This window comes from Scyliorhinus torazame, chromosome 17 (genome assembly GCF_047496885.1).
Source record: "Scyliorhinus torazame isolate Kashiwa2021f chromosome 17, sScyTor2.1, whole genome shotgun sequence".
Lineage (NCBI taxonomy): Eukaryota > Metazoa > Chordata > Chondrichthyes > Carcharhiniformes > Scyliorhinidae > Scyliorhinus > Scyliorhinus torazame.
Window position 1 is genome coordinate 142,556,222 of NC_092723.1, and position 15,217 is coordinate 142,571,438.

Sequence of the window (15,217 nt, forward strand, 5' to 3'; positions counted from 1 at the left end):
TGGTGGCCAGGGGGGCAGTATTTGGTAGGTCGGGTCCGCGCACGGCCGGCGCCATGTTGTACGTCACGACCACTGCACGTCATCGCCGTGCGCAAGCGTGGCCAGGAACCCGGCCATTCGCTGGTCGTTTTTGAGAAGGGAGTTGGGGGTTTTACCCGGTGAGGCTGTTAGCTCCTCATTGGTCTCAGGATCGGTGAGGATTTGGTGCCAACTTTGGCATCATAAATCACCCAGTTCCCACGCCGGCGTCGGCACTTAGCCAGAAAATCAGGGAAGCTGATCATGGCTTGTGGAATTTAATTCAGGGAATTTTGAAGTGATTCATTTTGGTAGGAAGAATGAGCAATACAATTCTAAAGGGGGCTCAGGAGCAGACGGACCGATGGTATATGAACATAAAGCATTGAAGGTGGCAGGTCAGGTTTAGAAAGCAGTTAATGAGGAACATGGAATCCTGGACTTTATAACTAGAAGCACAGAATAAGGAATCCTGGATTTTATAAATAGAAGCACAGAATATAAAAGTGAAGAGGTTATGGTGAATCTACAAAAGACTACTCTGGGTACCAGACTTTAAACCGCATTAGAGAGGGTGGAGGAAAGATTTACCAGAATGGTTCCAAGGATGAAGGACTTTGGTTATATAGAGCGGTGGCAAGACCGATAATCCCCACCCAAAGTCAACAGACCTTTACCCAATCTTCCGATTTTACGGTGCCACCCAGAGCGGGAAAAGAAAATCACAGTCATGGATAGATTGGAAAAGCTGGGGCGATTCTCCTCAGCAAATAGAAGGTCAAGAGTAGATTTGATAGAGGTGTTCAAAATCACGCGGGATCTGAACAGGGTAGATAGTGAAAAACTGTCCCCATGGTGGAAATGACAAGAACCAATGGACACTGATTGAAGGTGAATGATCAAATAAGCAAAGGTGCCAGGTGGGAAAACCTGCTCTGCAATGAATGGTCAGGATCTGGAATGCACCATCTAAAAGTATGATGGAGATAGATTCAATTGTGGCTTTCAAAAGGGAACCAAATAATTATCTGAAGAGAAAAAAGTTTTCTGGGTATGGAAAAAAAGGTGGGGGGTGGGACTAGCAGAACTGTTTACGCAGAGATCCAGCATAGACATGATGGATTAAATTACCTCCACGGTGTTTTAACCAGCCCACAACTCTATGATTCAACAGACAGCAGCTATCCTTCGAGTCCTGGCCAATATTTATCCTTGAACCAACATCACAGAAGCAGATTTGGGGGGTGATTGCTGTTTGTGGGAGCTGGATGTGTGCAGATTGACTGCCATATTTCCAACGGTGACTACAGTTTAGTAGCCATGATGTGGAGATACCGGCGGTGGACTGTGGTGGGCACAGTAAGAAGTCTTACAAGTCCAGGTTAAAGTCCAACAGGTTTATTTGGAATCACTAGCTTTTGGAGCGTAGCTCCTTCATCACCCTACGCTTCGAAAGCTAGCCAAAAAAGCCTGTTGGACTTTAACGTGGGGTTGTACTTCTTACTGTACAGCTTAGTAATTGACTGTAAAGTGCTTTAAACTTAAAAAAGGAAAATATAGCACCTTTCATTTTTCTGAGGCGCTCAGTAACACAACGTGCGATGAACTTAAACACCGATAGAAACATATTCATACAATGTCAGGCAGGAGTGAATGTTTCTCTTTTACCCAAATGTACTGCACATCTACAGGTGTTGACACTGAGACATACTGACATACAGTACCAGACGGGAATGAATCTTCCCATTACCCAACTGTATGTAGACAGGTTCCGGCAATGAGACATGCAAGTTTGCACTGTATCAGACAGAAGCTGATACACACCACCACCCCCGATGTAAAATCTTGGCTTGACCACTTTGATGTTAAATTAGAGTTGTTGGTCTACACCCTGCTCTGTACCCAGCTATGCGAAAAAGATTGAGTAGCACCATGAACTCTGAAGGATATATCTGCGAGATTGGGCCTACAGCAGGTGATGAGAGGATCAGCATGAGAGAAAATTCCACTTGACCTTGTTCTCACCAGTTTACCTGTTGCAGATGCGTCTGTCCATAATAGTACTGGTAGTAGTGACAACTGCACAGTCTTTGTGGAAATTAAGTATTGTCTTTTCACAGAGCACATCCTCCAATGTGTTGTAAGTCAAATCCTATGTGACTGTGACAAAGATAAACCCTTCCTCCCTGCCTTCTTGGCCGATTACAGCTTTTGACAAGGTTGGCGACTCCTGCAGTGCCTCTTCACTGAGATGGTATTGTACTCACCTGGTCCCATTCTTATCTATCTGCCTGTAGTCACAGATTCACCTGCAATGGTTTTCCCGGTTTCTGCCATGGGTCTTCATGTGACAGAGCAGTCACATTTCTCATCTACATGCTGCAACTTGATGACATCATCCAAAAATGCAAGTTTCCACATGTATGCTGATGACAGCCAGCTCTATCTCACCAACACTTCTCTTGACCCTTGCACTCTCTAAATCGTCAGATTGCTTCTCTTGACATCCAGTACCAGAAGAGCAGAATATTTTGTCAAATTAGCTGATGTCCTCAGTTCCCACTGTACAGAATCTATTTCCTAGTCACTGATTCCCAGCAGCTGTCTGAGACTGAACTAGTGTGCTTGTAACCTTTGTGTCATAGTTGATCCTGAGGTGAGCTACCAATTTCAGATCTGCACCATCACTAATATTTCTCGCTCTATAAAATCACCTGACTCACTCCTTGCCTCAGCTCATCCACAGAACCCTTCTCCATGCCTTTGTTAACCATAGACCTACTATTCTAATTCATTCCTGGTCAGCCACCCATATTCTACTCTCATTAAACTTGACATCGCCCAAAACAGTATCCCAGCTCACAGTATGCACACTCAACAGCAGAAGCAACATGGTGTCGACAGAACTGAGCAACCAGACAACCAATGGATCAGATCAAAGCTCTGCAGTCCTGCCACTTACAATCCTAAATGGTGGTGGACAATTCAACAACTAGTGGGAGCAGGAGGTTCTCAGCTCAGGTACCATCCTGAATTGGAAATAAATCTTCCTGGTCCTTCATTGTGGCTGGGTCAAAATCCTGAAACACATCCCCTTGGAGAACTATACGAATACCCTCACCAGATAGACTAACGGTTCAAGAAGGCACCTTCTTCAGGAAAATTTGGAACAGGCAATGAATTCTGACTTTGCTAGCAATACCCACATCCTGTGAATTAACAGATATTGGGTATTTTCTCAATTCTCATTTTTACGAAAGGTTACTTCACCCACAGGCAAGCTACAAGTGGTTTGAGATTTCCAACAGCTCAGTCACACCTTACCCATCTGTGAAATGTTAAAAGATTATTGCTGTTGTATTGTGATTGGCTGCAAGTTTGTATTGCCACTGAATAAATGAATTTCTCACCATTCCATTAATGAACTGTTAATTGCATAGAAAATTACAGGGCACTCTCACGCCTTTCATAGTGAACATATCTGGCCCTCATCGAGTTAAAAAATGAATCAGCAAATTTTTGTTTTGAGCTAGTGTAAGCTGGGAATCATACAGCTGTAACAAGTCATTATGCTGAAGGGAGAATGGTGGGGCTGGGAGATTTAATGATGCTTGACTGAAACTATATACTGAGGGGCAATCAAGTGGGAAAGTTAAATGACATAGAGAATAGCAGAGAGAGAACAAAAGGATAAATTAAAAATTATGCTATGGAAGAATGGTAAAAGACAATGTATGAATATAGCCTGGGGTGATAAAAGAAATGTCCATGCCAAGTGAGTCATTAGAGACTATAGGGGGTGGGGGAGGAGGAATTTGTGACTATTGGGCTGAAAGGTATTATTGATGGAAATTAATAACGTCTTCACTTTGAGTTCTCCCACATCAGGTATAATGTACATTAGGTGCAAGTTAAAACTTCCTTCACTCTGTCTCAATAGTGTACTTTTTGCCTGCACCAGTGTAACATTTTTTAAAATTTATGTGGTGTGACCAGAATGTGGGCCATATTAGCAATTGCTGTGAGAGGTGTGGTCGGCTTTCTCCTTGAACCACTTAGTCCTTGTGCTTATAGGAGTGGCTTAATTAGGTCATTTCAGAGGGCATTGCATGAAACTGAAGTCACATGGTCAGCACGGTAGCACGGTTGTTAGCACTGTTGCTTCACAGCGCCAGGATCCCAGGTTCGATTCCCGGCTTAGGTCACTGTCCGTGTGGAGTCTGCACGTTCTCCCTGTGTCTGCGTGAGTTTCTTCCGGGTGCTCCGGTTTCCTCCCACAAGTCTAGAAAGACGTGCTGTAATTTGGACATTCTGAATTCTCCTTCTGTGTACCTGAACAGGTGCCGGAATGTGGCGACTAGGGGCTTTTCATAGTAACTTCATTGCAGTGTTAATGTAAGCCTACTTGTGACAATAAAGATTATTAAAGATTATTATTAAAATAAAACATGCAGCTGAAACCAAAGTAGGTGTGGTTCTCCTTCAAGGATATTTACAGGCCTATTGGGTTTTTATGTTAACCAGTTGCAGAGCAGTACATAAATCACAAGGCTGACATATCTATTTGGTTTTGAAGTATGAACTGAATAAATAGGACAAATCCTGTACTGTCAATTATCAACCCATCAGTCTACTCTCTTATCAACAGAGAGATGTTGTTGACAGTGCAATCAAGTGGCAATTACTCGATAATAAATTGTTGCTCAATTTGGGTTCCATCCGGGTCGCTGTGTTGCGGATGTTGTTAAAGCCAAGGTCCAAACATGGACCAAAAAATAACTTAATTCCAAAGGGAGAGGGAGTGCTCTTGAGGTTACGGCAGCATTTCAAGTAGCGTAGCATCAAATAACCTTGGTGAAAGTCATCAGGAAGGGAAATTTCTCCACTGGCCAGAGCCACATCTAGCACAAGGAAGATGGTTGTGGTTGTTGGAGGCCAATCATTTCAATCCTAAGACATCACTTCAGGAGTTCCTCAGGGGAATGTCCGAGGCCAAACCATCTTCAGCTCCTTCATCAATAACCTTCCCGCCATCTCAAGTTCAGAAGTGAGGATGTTCACTGATCACTGCACAGCATTTAGTTCAATTTACAACTTCTCAGATAATGCCCACAGCCAGCAAAACCAGGACAACATGCAGGCTTGGGCTATTAAGTGACAAGTAATATTTGACCACACAAGTGTCAGGCAATGGCCATCTCCAAAGAGAGAGAATCTAACCACCTTCTCTCGACATTCAACAGCATTGCCATCACCAAATCCTCTACTATTACCATCCTGGGGTTCACCATTGACCAGGACCTTACTGGACCAGTCACAATAAATAGTGGACTACTAGTGCATGTCAGAAGCTTGGAATTCTGCAGCGAGTAACTCACCTTCAGTCAATGCAGAGCCGGTCCACCATCTACAGGGATCACGTCAGGAAAATGATGGAATAATCATCACTTGCCTGGATGAGCGCAGCGGAACACCAAATTAGAAGCTCAACATCTTCCAGGACAAAGCAGCCCACTTGATTGATCCTATTCACCATTTTCATTCATTTAATTTCATTAAAATTCGTTCCCTTCAGCATCTGTGCACAATAACAGCAGTGCACACCATCAATAACATACACTGCAGCAACTCGCCAAAGTTCCTTCAACAGCACCTCCGAAACCCGACAGCCTCCAATACCTAGAAGAACAAAGGCCTCAGGCACTTGGGAACACCACCATTTGCAATTTGCCCACCAAATCACACCCTTACTTGGAATAGGACTGCTGCTCCTCACTGTTTCTGAGTCAAAGTTCTGGAACTTCCTCACAAACAGAACTATAGATGTACTCACAACACATGGATTGCAGCAGCTCACAACCACCTTCTGAAAGACAACTCGAGAAAGGCAATATCTATTCTGATATGCTCTTGTGCTTTATCTCTGTAAATTTGATTTAATCCAAAACTCTATTGCCTTTGACCAACTCACACCAATTCCTGTTCACTCATCACCTGTGCTCAATGACCTACGTTGATAATCCATGAACCTTCATTTTAAAACTCGCATCCTTGTTTTCAAATCTTTCCTTAGTCTTGCCCATTCCTATCTCTGTAATATCCTTCAGACCCACAACCCTCTGAAATATCTGTGTTGCTCTAATTCTGGCTTATTGAGTTTCCCTGATTTGAATTGCTCCCCCATTGGTAGTCATGCCTTCGGCCACCTGGTCCTTAAGCTCTGAAATTGCTCCACCAACTTCTCCACAATTCTATCTTGCTCCTTTAAAAAGTTTCTTAAATGTGTTTTGACCAGGTTTTTTGTCATCTTCCCTGATATCTTCTTCTGTGACTTGGTCATATTTTGTTTTCAAACATAGTTGTTTTTTTTATTCGTTCATGGGATGTGGGCATTTATTGCCCATCCCTAATTGCCCTCGAGGGAGCGGTTAAGAGTCAACCACATTGCTGTGTTGTAAAGTGACTTGGTCTGTTTTATTATGTTAAAGCTATTATATAATTCACATCCAGCACATTTTAATCAAAACAAATCTGTTAAGCGCTGGAAATGATCCCACTATCTAATGGCACTTTGTTGGTATTTTGGCTTCCATTGGGAAACGCACCCTTGAGGCTGCACTTAGCATTGTTTCCTGCACTGAAGAGCTCAGTGCAGGAAGAGATCAGGGCACCATTTTTAAATGATGCCCCGATCTCTCAAACCACGCCCCCCCCCCCTCCCCCGATGCAACCCAAGGCCTCAACAGACCTATAAGGGAGTCCTCAGGCCTCCCACACCCCACCTTACATGGGCAGGGAACCCCTTGTCATAGACAATGTCATAGAATTTATAGTGCAGAAGGAGGCCTGTGCCGGATCCCCGGCATGGACAAAATGCCAGCTTGGCACCTTGTCACTGCCAGCCTGGCAGTGCCACATGGTATACTGGCAGTGCTAGGCTGGTATCCAAGTGACACTGCCAAGGTGCCAGGATAGCAGTGCCAAGTACTCAGTGGCACCAGTAGTGCCAGGGTGTCACCCTGCCCAGAGGCTGACCACCCGGGAATCTCCCCCAAGTGCCGTTCCGCCTGGTCCCCGTGTGTGTTCATTGGCACATGTCTGGGGTCTCCTCAGCGAGGCCGGTAGATGCCGGGTGACCGCTCGTGCAGCGTGCACGTAGTTCAGTGGGCTTTTAAGCCCACTTAACTATGCAAGTCTGGGTCCCGTCCATTGTGGGCAGGATCCAGATCGCGACGTCTTGCAAGATCTGGTCAGATCTCACGAGGCGAAACGACTGTCGGTAATCGCGGGAGAGGCCACTCCTAGGATCTACCAGCTGTGCCCCGTCCCGGTTCTGGTGGGACGCGACCGGAAAATCACACCCGGCACCTCCAGCCTCTGCAGTCAACAGGCAGACGAGACTACCAGTGTTGACAGTACAAATCATAAAATCAGTTGAACAAAATCGACTTATTTTGTAAAAAGGTGGTCAATGGGTTTGTACTAATGAGACACATATGATATGAGCACACAATTTTGATCCTAATTGCTGATGACCATAATTTGAGTTTGCCTGTAAATGCTAACACAGGGACACCTGTGGTTGAGCACTCAAGCCATGATTAACTTAATTTTATCTGGAAAGCAATTTATCTGGAGTCCATTTGTCCACTTCCACAGGTGTGGAATATGCTGTCTTACACACACCAGCATGTTTCAATGTGGCTCAGGGGCTGAGTGAGAGTGTACTCAGAATCCATAGAATCTACGTCCCGACAGCGCAGAAGAAGGCTATTCGGCCCATTGGGTCTGCACTGACCCTCCAACATAGCACTCTACTTTGATACACTTCCCCACCCTATCTTCATACCCCTGCACATTGATCATGACCAAACCACCTAACCAGCACATCTTTAGACTGTGGAAGGAAACCGGAGCACCCGGAGGAAACACATGCAGACACGGGGAGAACGTGCAAACTCCACACAGATGTAACACCGAATTAGGTTCAACAACAACTTAAATTTTAACATAATTACTTTAACGTAATTGAACGTCCCAAGTCAATTCACAGGAGTATGCCAAGGTGGGACCGCCATAAGATCTGCCCCAGTTCTCTTGGACAGTGTTTTTCAAACTCTTCTTCCCGAGATCCACTTTAGCCAACCTGCCGACCTTCGGGAGTCACGTCAGCCGATTCGCGACCTATGTCGGCCGACCTTCCTGACACATGCCACGTTCACCTACCTTTAATGTGAAAGGGGAGCCTACTTGGTCCTCACAATGTCACTCCAATCAGGTTCACAGGAGGAGAGGGCAATGTGCATTGCAGCGGCAGACATCAGCTGGTTCCTTTGTGCCACCTTCACCTTTGCGAGAACGGAAAATTCACCCTTGCACATATAGGTCATTATGAAAGGCAATAGCAACAAGATGCTTGTTTTACTCAGCACTGGATACTCCTGGGAGATGCCACTCCAGAATGCTGACAGCTTCATAGGCTTTTGGCATATTTGTAATGTGTCATCACCGGTCAGGTACAGCAGTGTAGTCTTTTCATTTGGAGTCAGTTGGAAGTTAATAACTGACTCTGGGATCTCAACCTCAAAAGTAATTTTTGATCCACCACTTCTCTTTCAAAATCTGAAACTTCTTGCATTTGTCAACTGTCGATTGGGCGGTACGGTGGCATAGTGGTAGTGGTTCGCACTGCTGCCTCACAGTGCCAGGGACCCGGGTTCAATTCTAACCTTGGGTGACTGTCTGTGTCGAGTTTGCACATTCTCCCTGTGTCTGCATGTGTTTCCTCCATTGAAATTGGCGGGAATGATGTTGTGGGCACCACAGAGAGGTGGCTGCAGGGGGATCAGGGCTGGGATCTAAATATCCAAGGATATGTGTCCTATCAAATGGACAGGCAGGTGGGTAGAGGGGGCGAGGTTGCATTGTTAATCAGAAATTAACTTAAATTGATGGCAAGAAGCGATACAGGGTCAGAAGGCATAGAATCTGTGTGGGTAGAGTTGAGGAATCGCAAAAGTAAAAAGCCCCTGATGGGAGTATGTACAGGCGCCTCGCAGTAGTAGGATGTGCGGCAGAAAATAAATCAGGAGATAGAAAAGGCATATAAGAACAGCAATATTACAATAATCATGGGGGACTTCACTATGCAAGTGGACTAGGAAAATCAGCTTGGTAGCGGATCCCAAGAAAACGGTCTAGCTGACAACAACGTTTTAGCTGAGTTGGCTGGGCAGCTGATTCGTGATGCAGAGTGAGACCAACTTCGTGGATTCAATTCCCGTATTGGCTGAGGTTATCAACCATCTTCCCAACCTTGCCCCTCGCCTGAGGTGTGGTGATTCTCAGGTTAAGTCAACCCCAATCAGCTCCCCCTTTCAAAGGGGAAAGCAGCCTATGGTCTTCTGGGATGATGGGGACTTTACTGTTATGGGCAGCACAGTGGTTAGCACTGCTGCCTCACAGCTCCAGGGTCCCAGGTTCAATTCCGGCCTCAGGTGACTGTCTGTGTGGAGTGTGCACTTTCTCCTCGAGTCTGCGTGGGTTTCCTCCGGGTGCTCCGGTTTCCTCCCATAGTCCAAAGATGTGCAGGTTAGGTGGATTGGCCACGCTAAATTGCCCGTTAGTTAGGTCGGGTTACTGGGGTTACGGGGGTAGGGTGGAGACCTGGGCTTAAGTAGGGTGCTCTTTCCAGGGGCCAGTGCAGACTCGATGGGCTGAATGGCCTCCTTCTGCACTGTAAATTCTATGATTCTAAAAAACAAATTTGTGCAATGTCTACAAGATGGTTTTTTGGAGCAGCTTGTGGTAGACCCCACTAGGGAACAGGCAATTCTGGATTTGGTGATGTGTAATGAGGCAGATTTGATTAGGGAACTGAAAGTGAAGGGACCCTTCGGGAGCAGTGACCACAATATGGTAGAATTCACCCTGCAGTTTGAGAGGGAGAAGCTGGAGTCAGATGTAAGGGTATTACAATTAAATAAAGGTAACTACAAAGACACGAGGGAGGAGCTGGCCAGAGTGTATTGAAGGGGAGCCTAACAGGGAAGACAGTTGAACAACAATGGCAGGGGTTTTGGGGGGTTATTCGGGAGGCACAACAGAAATTCATCCCAAGGAGAAGGGAACATGCTAAGTTTCTGTTAACAAGCTAAACAAGCTAACAAGGCAACTATGGCTGACAAGGGAAGTCAAGGACAGCATAAAAGCATACAATATGGCAAGGATTAGTGGGAATCCAGAGGATTGGGACGCCTCTAAAAGGAAGCAGAGGACAACTAAAAAAGCAATAAGGGGAGAGAAGATGAAATATGAGTGTAAGCTAGCTAGTAATATAAAAGAAGATTGCAAATGTTTTTTTCCACATATAAAAGGTAAGAGAGAGGCAAGAATGGACATTGGACCACTGGAAAATAAGGCTGGAGAAGTAGTAACAGGGAACAAAGAAATGACAGAGGAACTGAATAGATACTTTGCATCAGCAAGTGACATACCAGAATTTCAAGAGAGTCAGGAGGCAGAGGTAAGTGAAGTGACCATCATCAAGGTGGTGTTGGAGAAACTGAATTCATACCTAGCACATGTGTACTGTACATATAGGAGCTGTGCACATAACCTGTCGAAAACCACACAGTGGGCCACACATATATATTTTGCCAACGTTCCCAGTTTAAAGTCATTCATTGGGCAGGAGTCATTTGAAAAGCCATTCATTCCATCTGTATTCTTTTCTGCATTAACACCATGACAGAAAGCTGCCTGTGGCCGTCAGGGAGTACACTCAATGGAGAAGAGGCTAGCGGCCTACAGAGGGAGGATTTCCAAAAGGAGGTAAAATACATCAAGGGTGAACAAAACTGACTGAGCTAGATAAGGAATCCAGGAAAGAGAGACTGAGAAAGACAGAATGATCATGAGTAAGAGGGACAGAGGATGAGTTTCACTGCCAATTAGACAGGCAGCACAAACTAAATGGTTTTTATTTATACTTTGAGTCATTTCAATACTGCCCCAGAAGTGTGCGAGTTGTTCCTTTTTACTCAATGTTTGCTGTACAAGGACAAAAGTGGATTGTGACAGGCTTGTTCGACTTTCTATATTATAGAATTTCCCTTTTAGGACTGTAATTATATAAAAAGGTTCTATGGATATTGTTTGAACCAACTGTAATTAGACATAATCAGCCTATTTTACCAGATTATAAAAACATAAGAACAAAGGAAAGGATTAAACACAGTACCTCCATCATTCAGTAAAATAACGGTTGATGTTCAACCCCACTGCACTTTCTCACCCCTTGAATGAAAGCTATTTACTGCAGGAAATTTGAAACAAAAACAGAAAATGCTGAAAATACTTCCAAATCCGGCAGTATCTATGGAGCGAGAAAGAAAGTTAACATTTCGAGTCGAATATGACTCTTCTTCAAAACAGTTAGAGACGTGTATATCCTTATTTAGGTAAGAAGACCAAAACTGTACATTGTACCCAGTTGTGGTCTCACCCTACATAAGCAGAAAGACTTCCTCATAAACTCTCCATTCAATAAAAAAAACGTTATTTGCTTTCCAAATTGTGTTTGTACAATGTACAAAATCCAATTCCCTCGGAATACCAACATTTACTCATCTCTCACCTTTAAAAAAATATTTTTTCTAGTCTTCCCATCATATTAAATAATTTCACCCAATATTAGCCCCAATCCCATGGTTCCTAATTTTGCATAACATCCTCTTCTGAGGCATCTGATTGAAAGTCTTTCGAAATTGCAAAAAAAAGTACTTCCACTGGCTGCATCTTATCTTTCCAGCCAGCCAAAAAAACTCTGAATACATTGCAAGCCAAGTATAAATGGGATAGACGTTGCATACAGATTTCTGGGTAACACAGCATCAATCATTAGTATTCTTTACCCTGGAATATCAATATCAATCACCATTGTAATCATGGTTTGACCTATTTGAAGCTCAGTATTCATTCATTTCACAGGTTTGGATACACATTGCAGGTTTTACTAGTTCAGTCAATCTCTATTTCCATGTCAAAATGGAGAGAAAACTTCATGGGCACATTGACTTGTTTCTGAAAAGTGTCTTTGTTAATCCTTTAGCATGCACCCCATTTAAACATTGTCATGAGCATGAATAGTGTGCTGGGAGAGGGCCTGACATGAATCACTGACATAGAGAAACACAAATCACGCAGTACCATACAGGATTCAATTGTTCTCTTTTATGTGGTGAATTGCAACCATCTTCAGCCTGATGGTCCATCTTGGCCTTCTCCTGCAATCCCCACCATCAAATGTGTCAATCTTTAGCCAATTCAGTTCACTCCACGTGATATCAAGAAATGGCTGAAGGCACTGCAAAGTCTATGGACCCTGACAACATTCCAGCAGTAGACTTGTTCTCCAGGGCTAGTCGTATCCTTTGCCAAGCTGTTACAGTACAGCTACAACACTGGCATCTAGCCAACAATGTGCTGGATTGCTCAGGTATATCCTGTCTACATAAAGCAGGACAAATTTAACTGGTTACTTATAGCAGATCAGTCAACTCTTGATCATCAGCAAATGATGGAAGGTGTCATCAACAGTGCCATCAAGTAGCACTTAGACAGCAGAAAACCTGCTCGCCAATGCTCAGTATGGGTTCTGTCAGGGCTACTCATTGCAACCTTGGTCCAAGCATGGACAAAACAGTTGCATGCCAGAGGTGAGAGTGACTGTCCTTGCCATCAAGGCAGCATTTGACTGAGTGTGGCAACAAGGAGCCCCAGAAAAACTGGAGTCAATGGGAATCAGGGTGAAAACTCTCCACTGACTGGAGTCATATCCAGCATAAAGGAAGGTTGTTGTGGTGTTTGAAGGCCAAAATTTCAGTCCCAGGACATCACTGCAGGAGTTCCTCATGGTAGTGTCCTAGGCCCAACCATCTTCAGCTGCTTCATCAAAGATCTTCCCTTCATCATAAAGTCAGATATAGACTCAATGGAAATGGTTTAAGGCTTTATAAACATAGAACATAGAATTTACAGTGCAGAAGGAGGCCATTCGGCCCATCGAGTCTGCACCGGCTCTTGGAAAGAGCACCCTCCCCAAGGTCCACCCTATCCCCCTAACCCAGCAACCCACCCAACACTAAGGGCAATTTTGGACACTGGGAAATTTAGCATGGCCAATCCACCTAACCCGCACATATTTGGACTGTGGGAGGAAACCGGAGCACCCGGAGGAAACCCACGCACACATGGGGAGAACGTGCAGACTCCGCACAGACAGTGACCCAAGCTGGGAATCGAACCTGGGACCCTGGAGCTATGAAGCAGTTGTGCTATCCACAATGCCACCATGCTGCCCTAACTGCCATAGAAATGTGGTATTATTTCTATTGAAAAGGTCGCAATGAAAAGTCACCTTCCATCTATTTTCATCAGTCACAAGCTTTCCCCCTTTGGTTTTGTATTACAGCCATAAAGTAGTAGAAGCTTATAACACATCTGCTTATGGAATCTGTTATCTGTCTGCATCTGTTTAAGTAATATTGGTTGAGGGTAATGTATAGGGAAGGTCACTATGCAGGTTGTACTGAACTCTACTCTGGTACAAGTAACTGATGGAGGTGGTGTAGTGGGGGGGGGGGAGTTCGAGGGGAAATGGGAGAGGAACTGTAAAATAAAACTAAGATCCAATGCTAAACAAGTCTTCCTTTTTTTTGTCTTTAGAGACTTGATGCCCAAGACATTGGATGGTCAGATCACCATGGAGAAAACACCCAGTTACTTTGTTACCAGAGAGGCACCAAAACGAATATTCTCGATGGCAAAGGAGACTAAACTTATCGTAGTGGTCAGGGACCCAGTGACCAGAGCCATTTCAGACTATACCCAGACCTTATCCAAGAAACCCGAGATTCCAACCTTTGAAGTTCTGGCCTTTAAGAACAGGACCCTGGGCCTGATCGATGCTTCTTGGAGTGCTATCCGCATTGGAATCTATGCCTTGCATCTGGAAAACTGGCTCCAGTTTTTTCCCCTCTCCCAGATCCATTTTGTCAGTGGGGAGAGGCTCATCATTGACCCAGCTGGAGAAATGGGCAAAGTGCAGGACTTCTTAGGCCTCAAGAGGATCGTCACTGACAAACACTTTTACTTCAACAAAACCAAGGGATTTCCTTGCCTGAAGAAACCAGAGGACAGCAGCATGCCGAGGTGCCTTGGCAAATCAAAGGGGAGAACTCATCCAAAAATAGATCCCGACGTAATCCACAGACTACGCAAGTTTTACCGCCCTTTCAACGTCATGTTCCATCAGATTACGGGAGAAGATTTTGACTGGGAAAAGGATGAAAATCAAGAAATCAGTTGAGGATATCAACAATGAAATGGAAGAGAGAACAGAAACTGGTTTCTTATTAAAAAAAGATATAAAAATAATAAGACTATATTGTTAGTACTGTGAAATGAAGAATTTTATGAAGACTGTAATTAATAAAAAAAAAAGGGGAATGATTTTCAAGCTGTATTACAGATTACCAAAGGTGTTGTGCTTATGAATTGTAATTATTTTGAAAATGAGTTGTGTTGAGTTCAGCTCAAGTTTGCTGGGGTTTTTTTTGCAGTTCCTTTCACCCATATGAGATCAGCCTATAAAGTCTCCTGAAGAAGCTCCAATTTGTCTTTATTGTGTCTCCTTCAGGACGTGCAGCTTTGATTGATTTACTTTTACAATGCAAGGTGCAATGATTTGGGTCACGGGCAAGAAAAATGAAGTGAGTGTCGAGATTTTGGGCGAGATTCTCCGACCCCCCGCCGGGTCGGAGAATCGCCGGGGGCTGGCGTGAATCCCGCGCCCGCCGGTTGCCGAAGTCTCCGGCACCGGATATTCGGCGGGGGCGAGAATCGCACCGCGCCGGTTGGCGGGACCCCCCCCCGCTCGATTCTCCGGCCCGGATGGGCCGAAGTCCCGCCGCTAAAACGCCTGTCCCGCCGGCATAAATTAAACCACCTACCTTACCGGCGGGACAAGGCGGCGCGGGCGGGCTCCGAGTTCCTGGGGGGGGGCGCGGGGCGATCTGGCCCCAGGGGGTGCCCCCACGGTGGCCTGGCCCGCGATCGGGGCCCACCGATCCGCGGGCGGGCCTGTGCCGTGGGGGCAATCTTTCCCTTCAGCCTCCTCCACGGTCTCCACCATGGC

General features: G+C 45.0%; 1 protein-coding gene across 1 annotated transcript in view; it reads left to right on the plus strand.

Annotated features, from left to right (window-relative positions):
- Positions 1-14,706, plus strand: part of LOC140394205 (heparan sulfate glucosamine 3-O-sulfotransferase 4-like) — a 278,726-nt gene extending 264,020 nt beyond the window's left edge. The window contains exon 2 of the mRNA XM_072481191.1: positions 13,747-14,706. Within this exon, the coding sequence (XP_072337292.1) occupies positions 13,747-14,389 (643 nt within the window). The 3' untranslated portion in view covers positions 14,390-14,706. The remainder of the gene's footprint in view (positions 1-13,746) is intronic.
- The last annotated feature ends 511 nt before the right edge of the window (positions 14,707-15,217 follow it).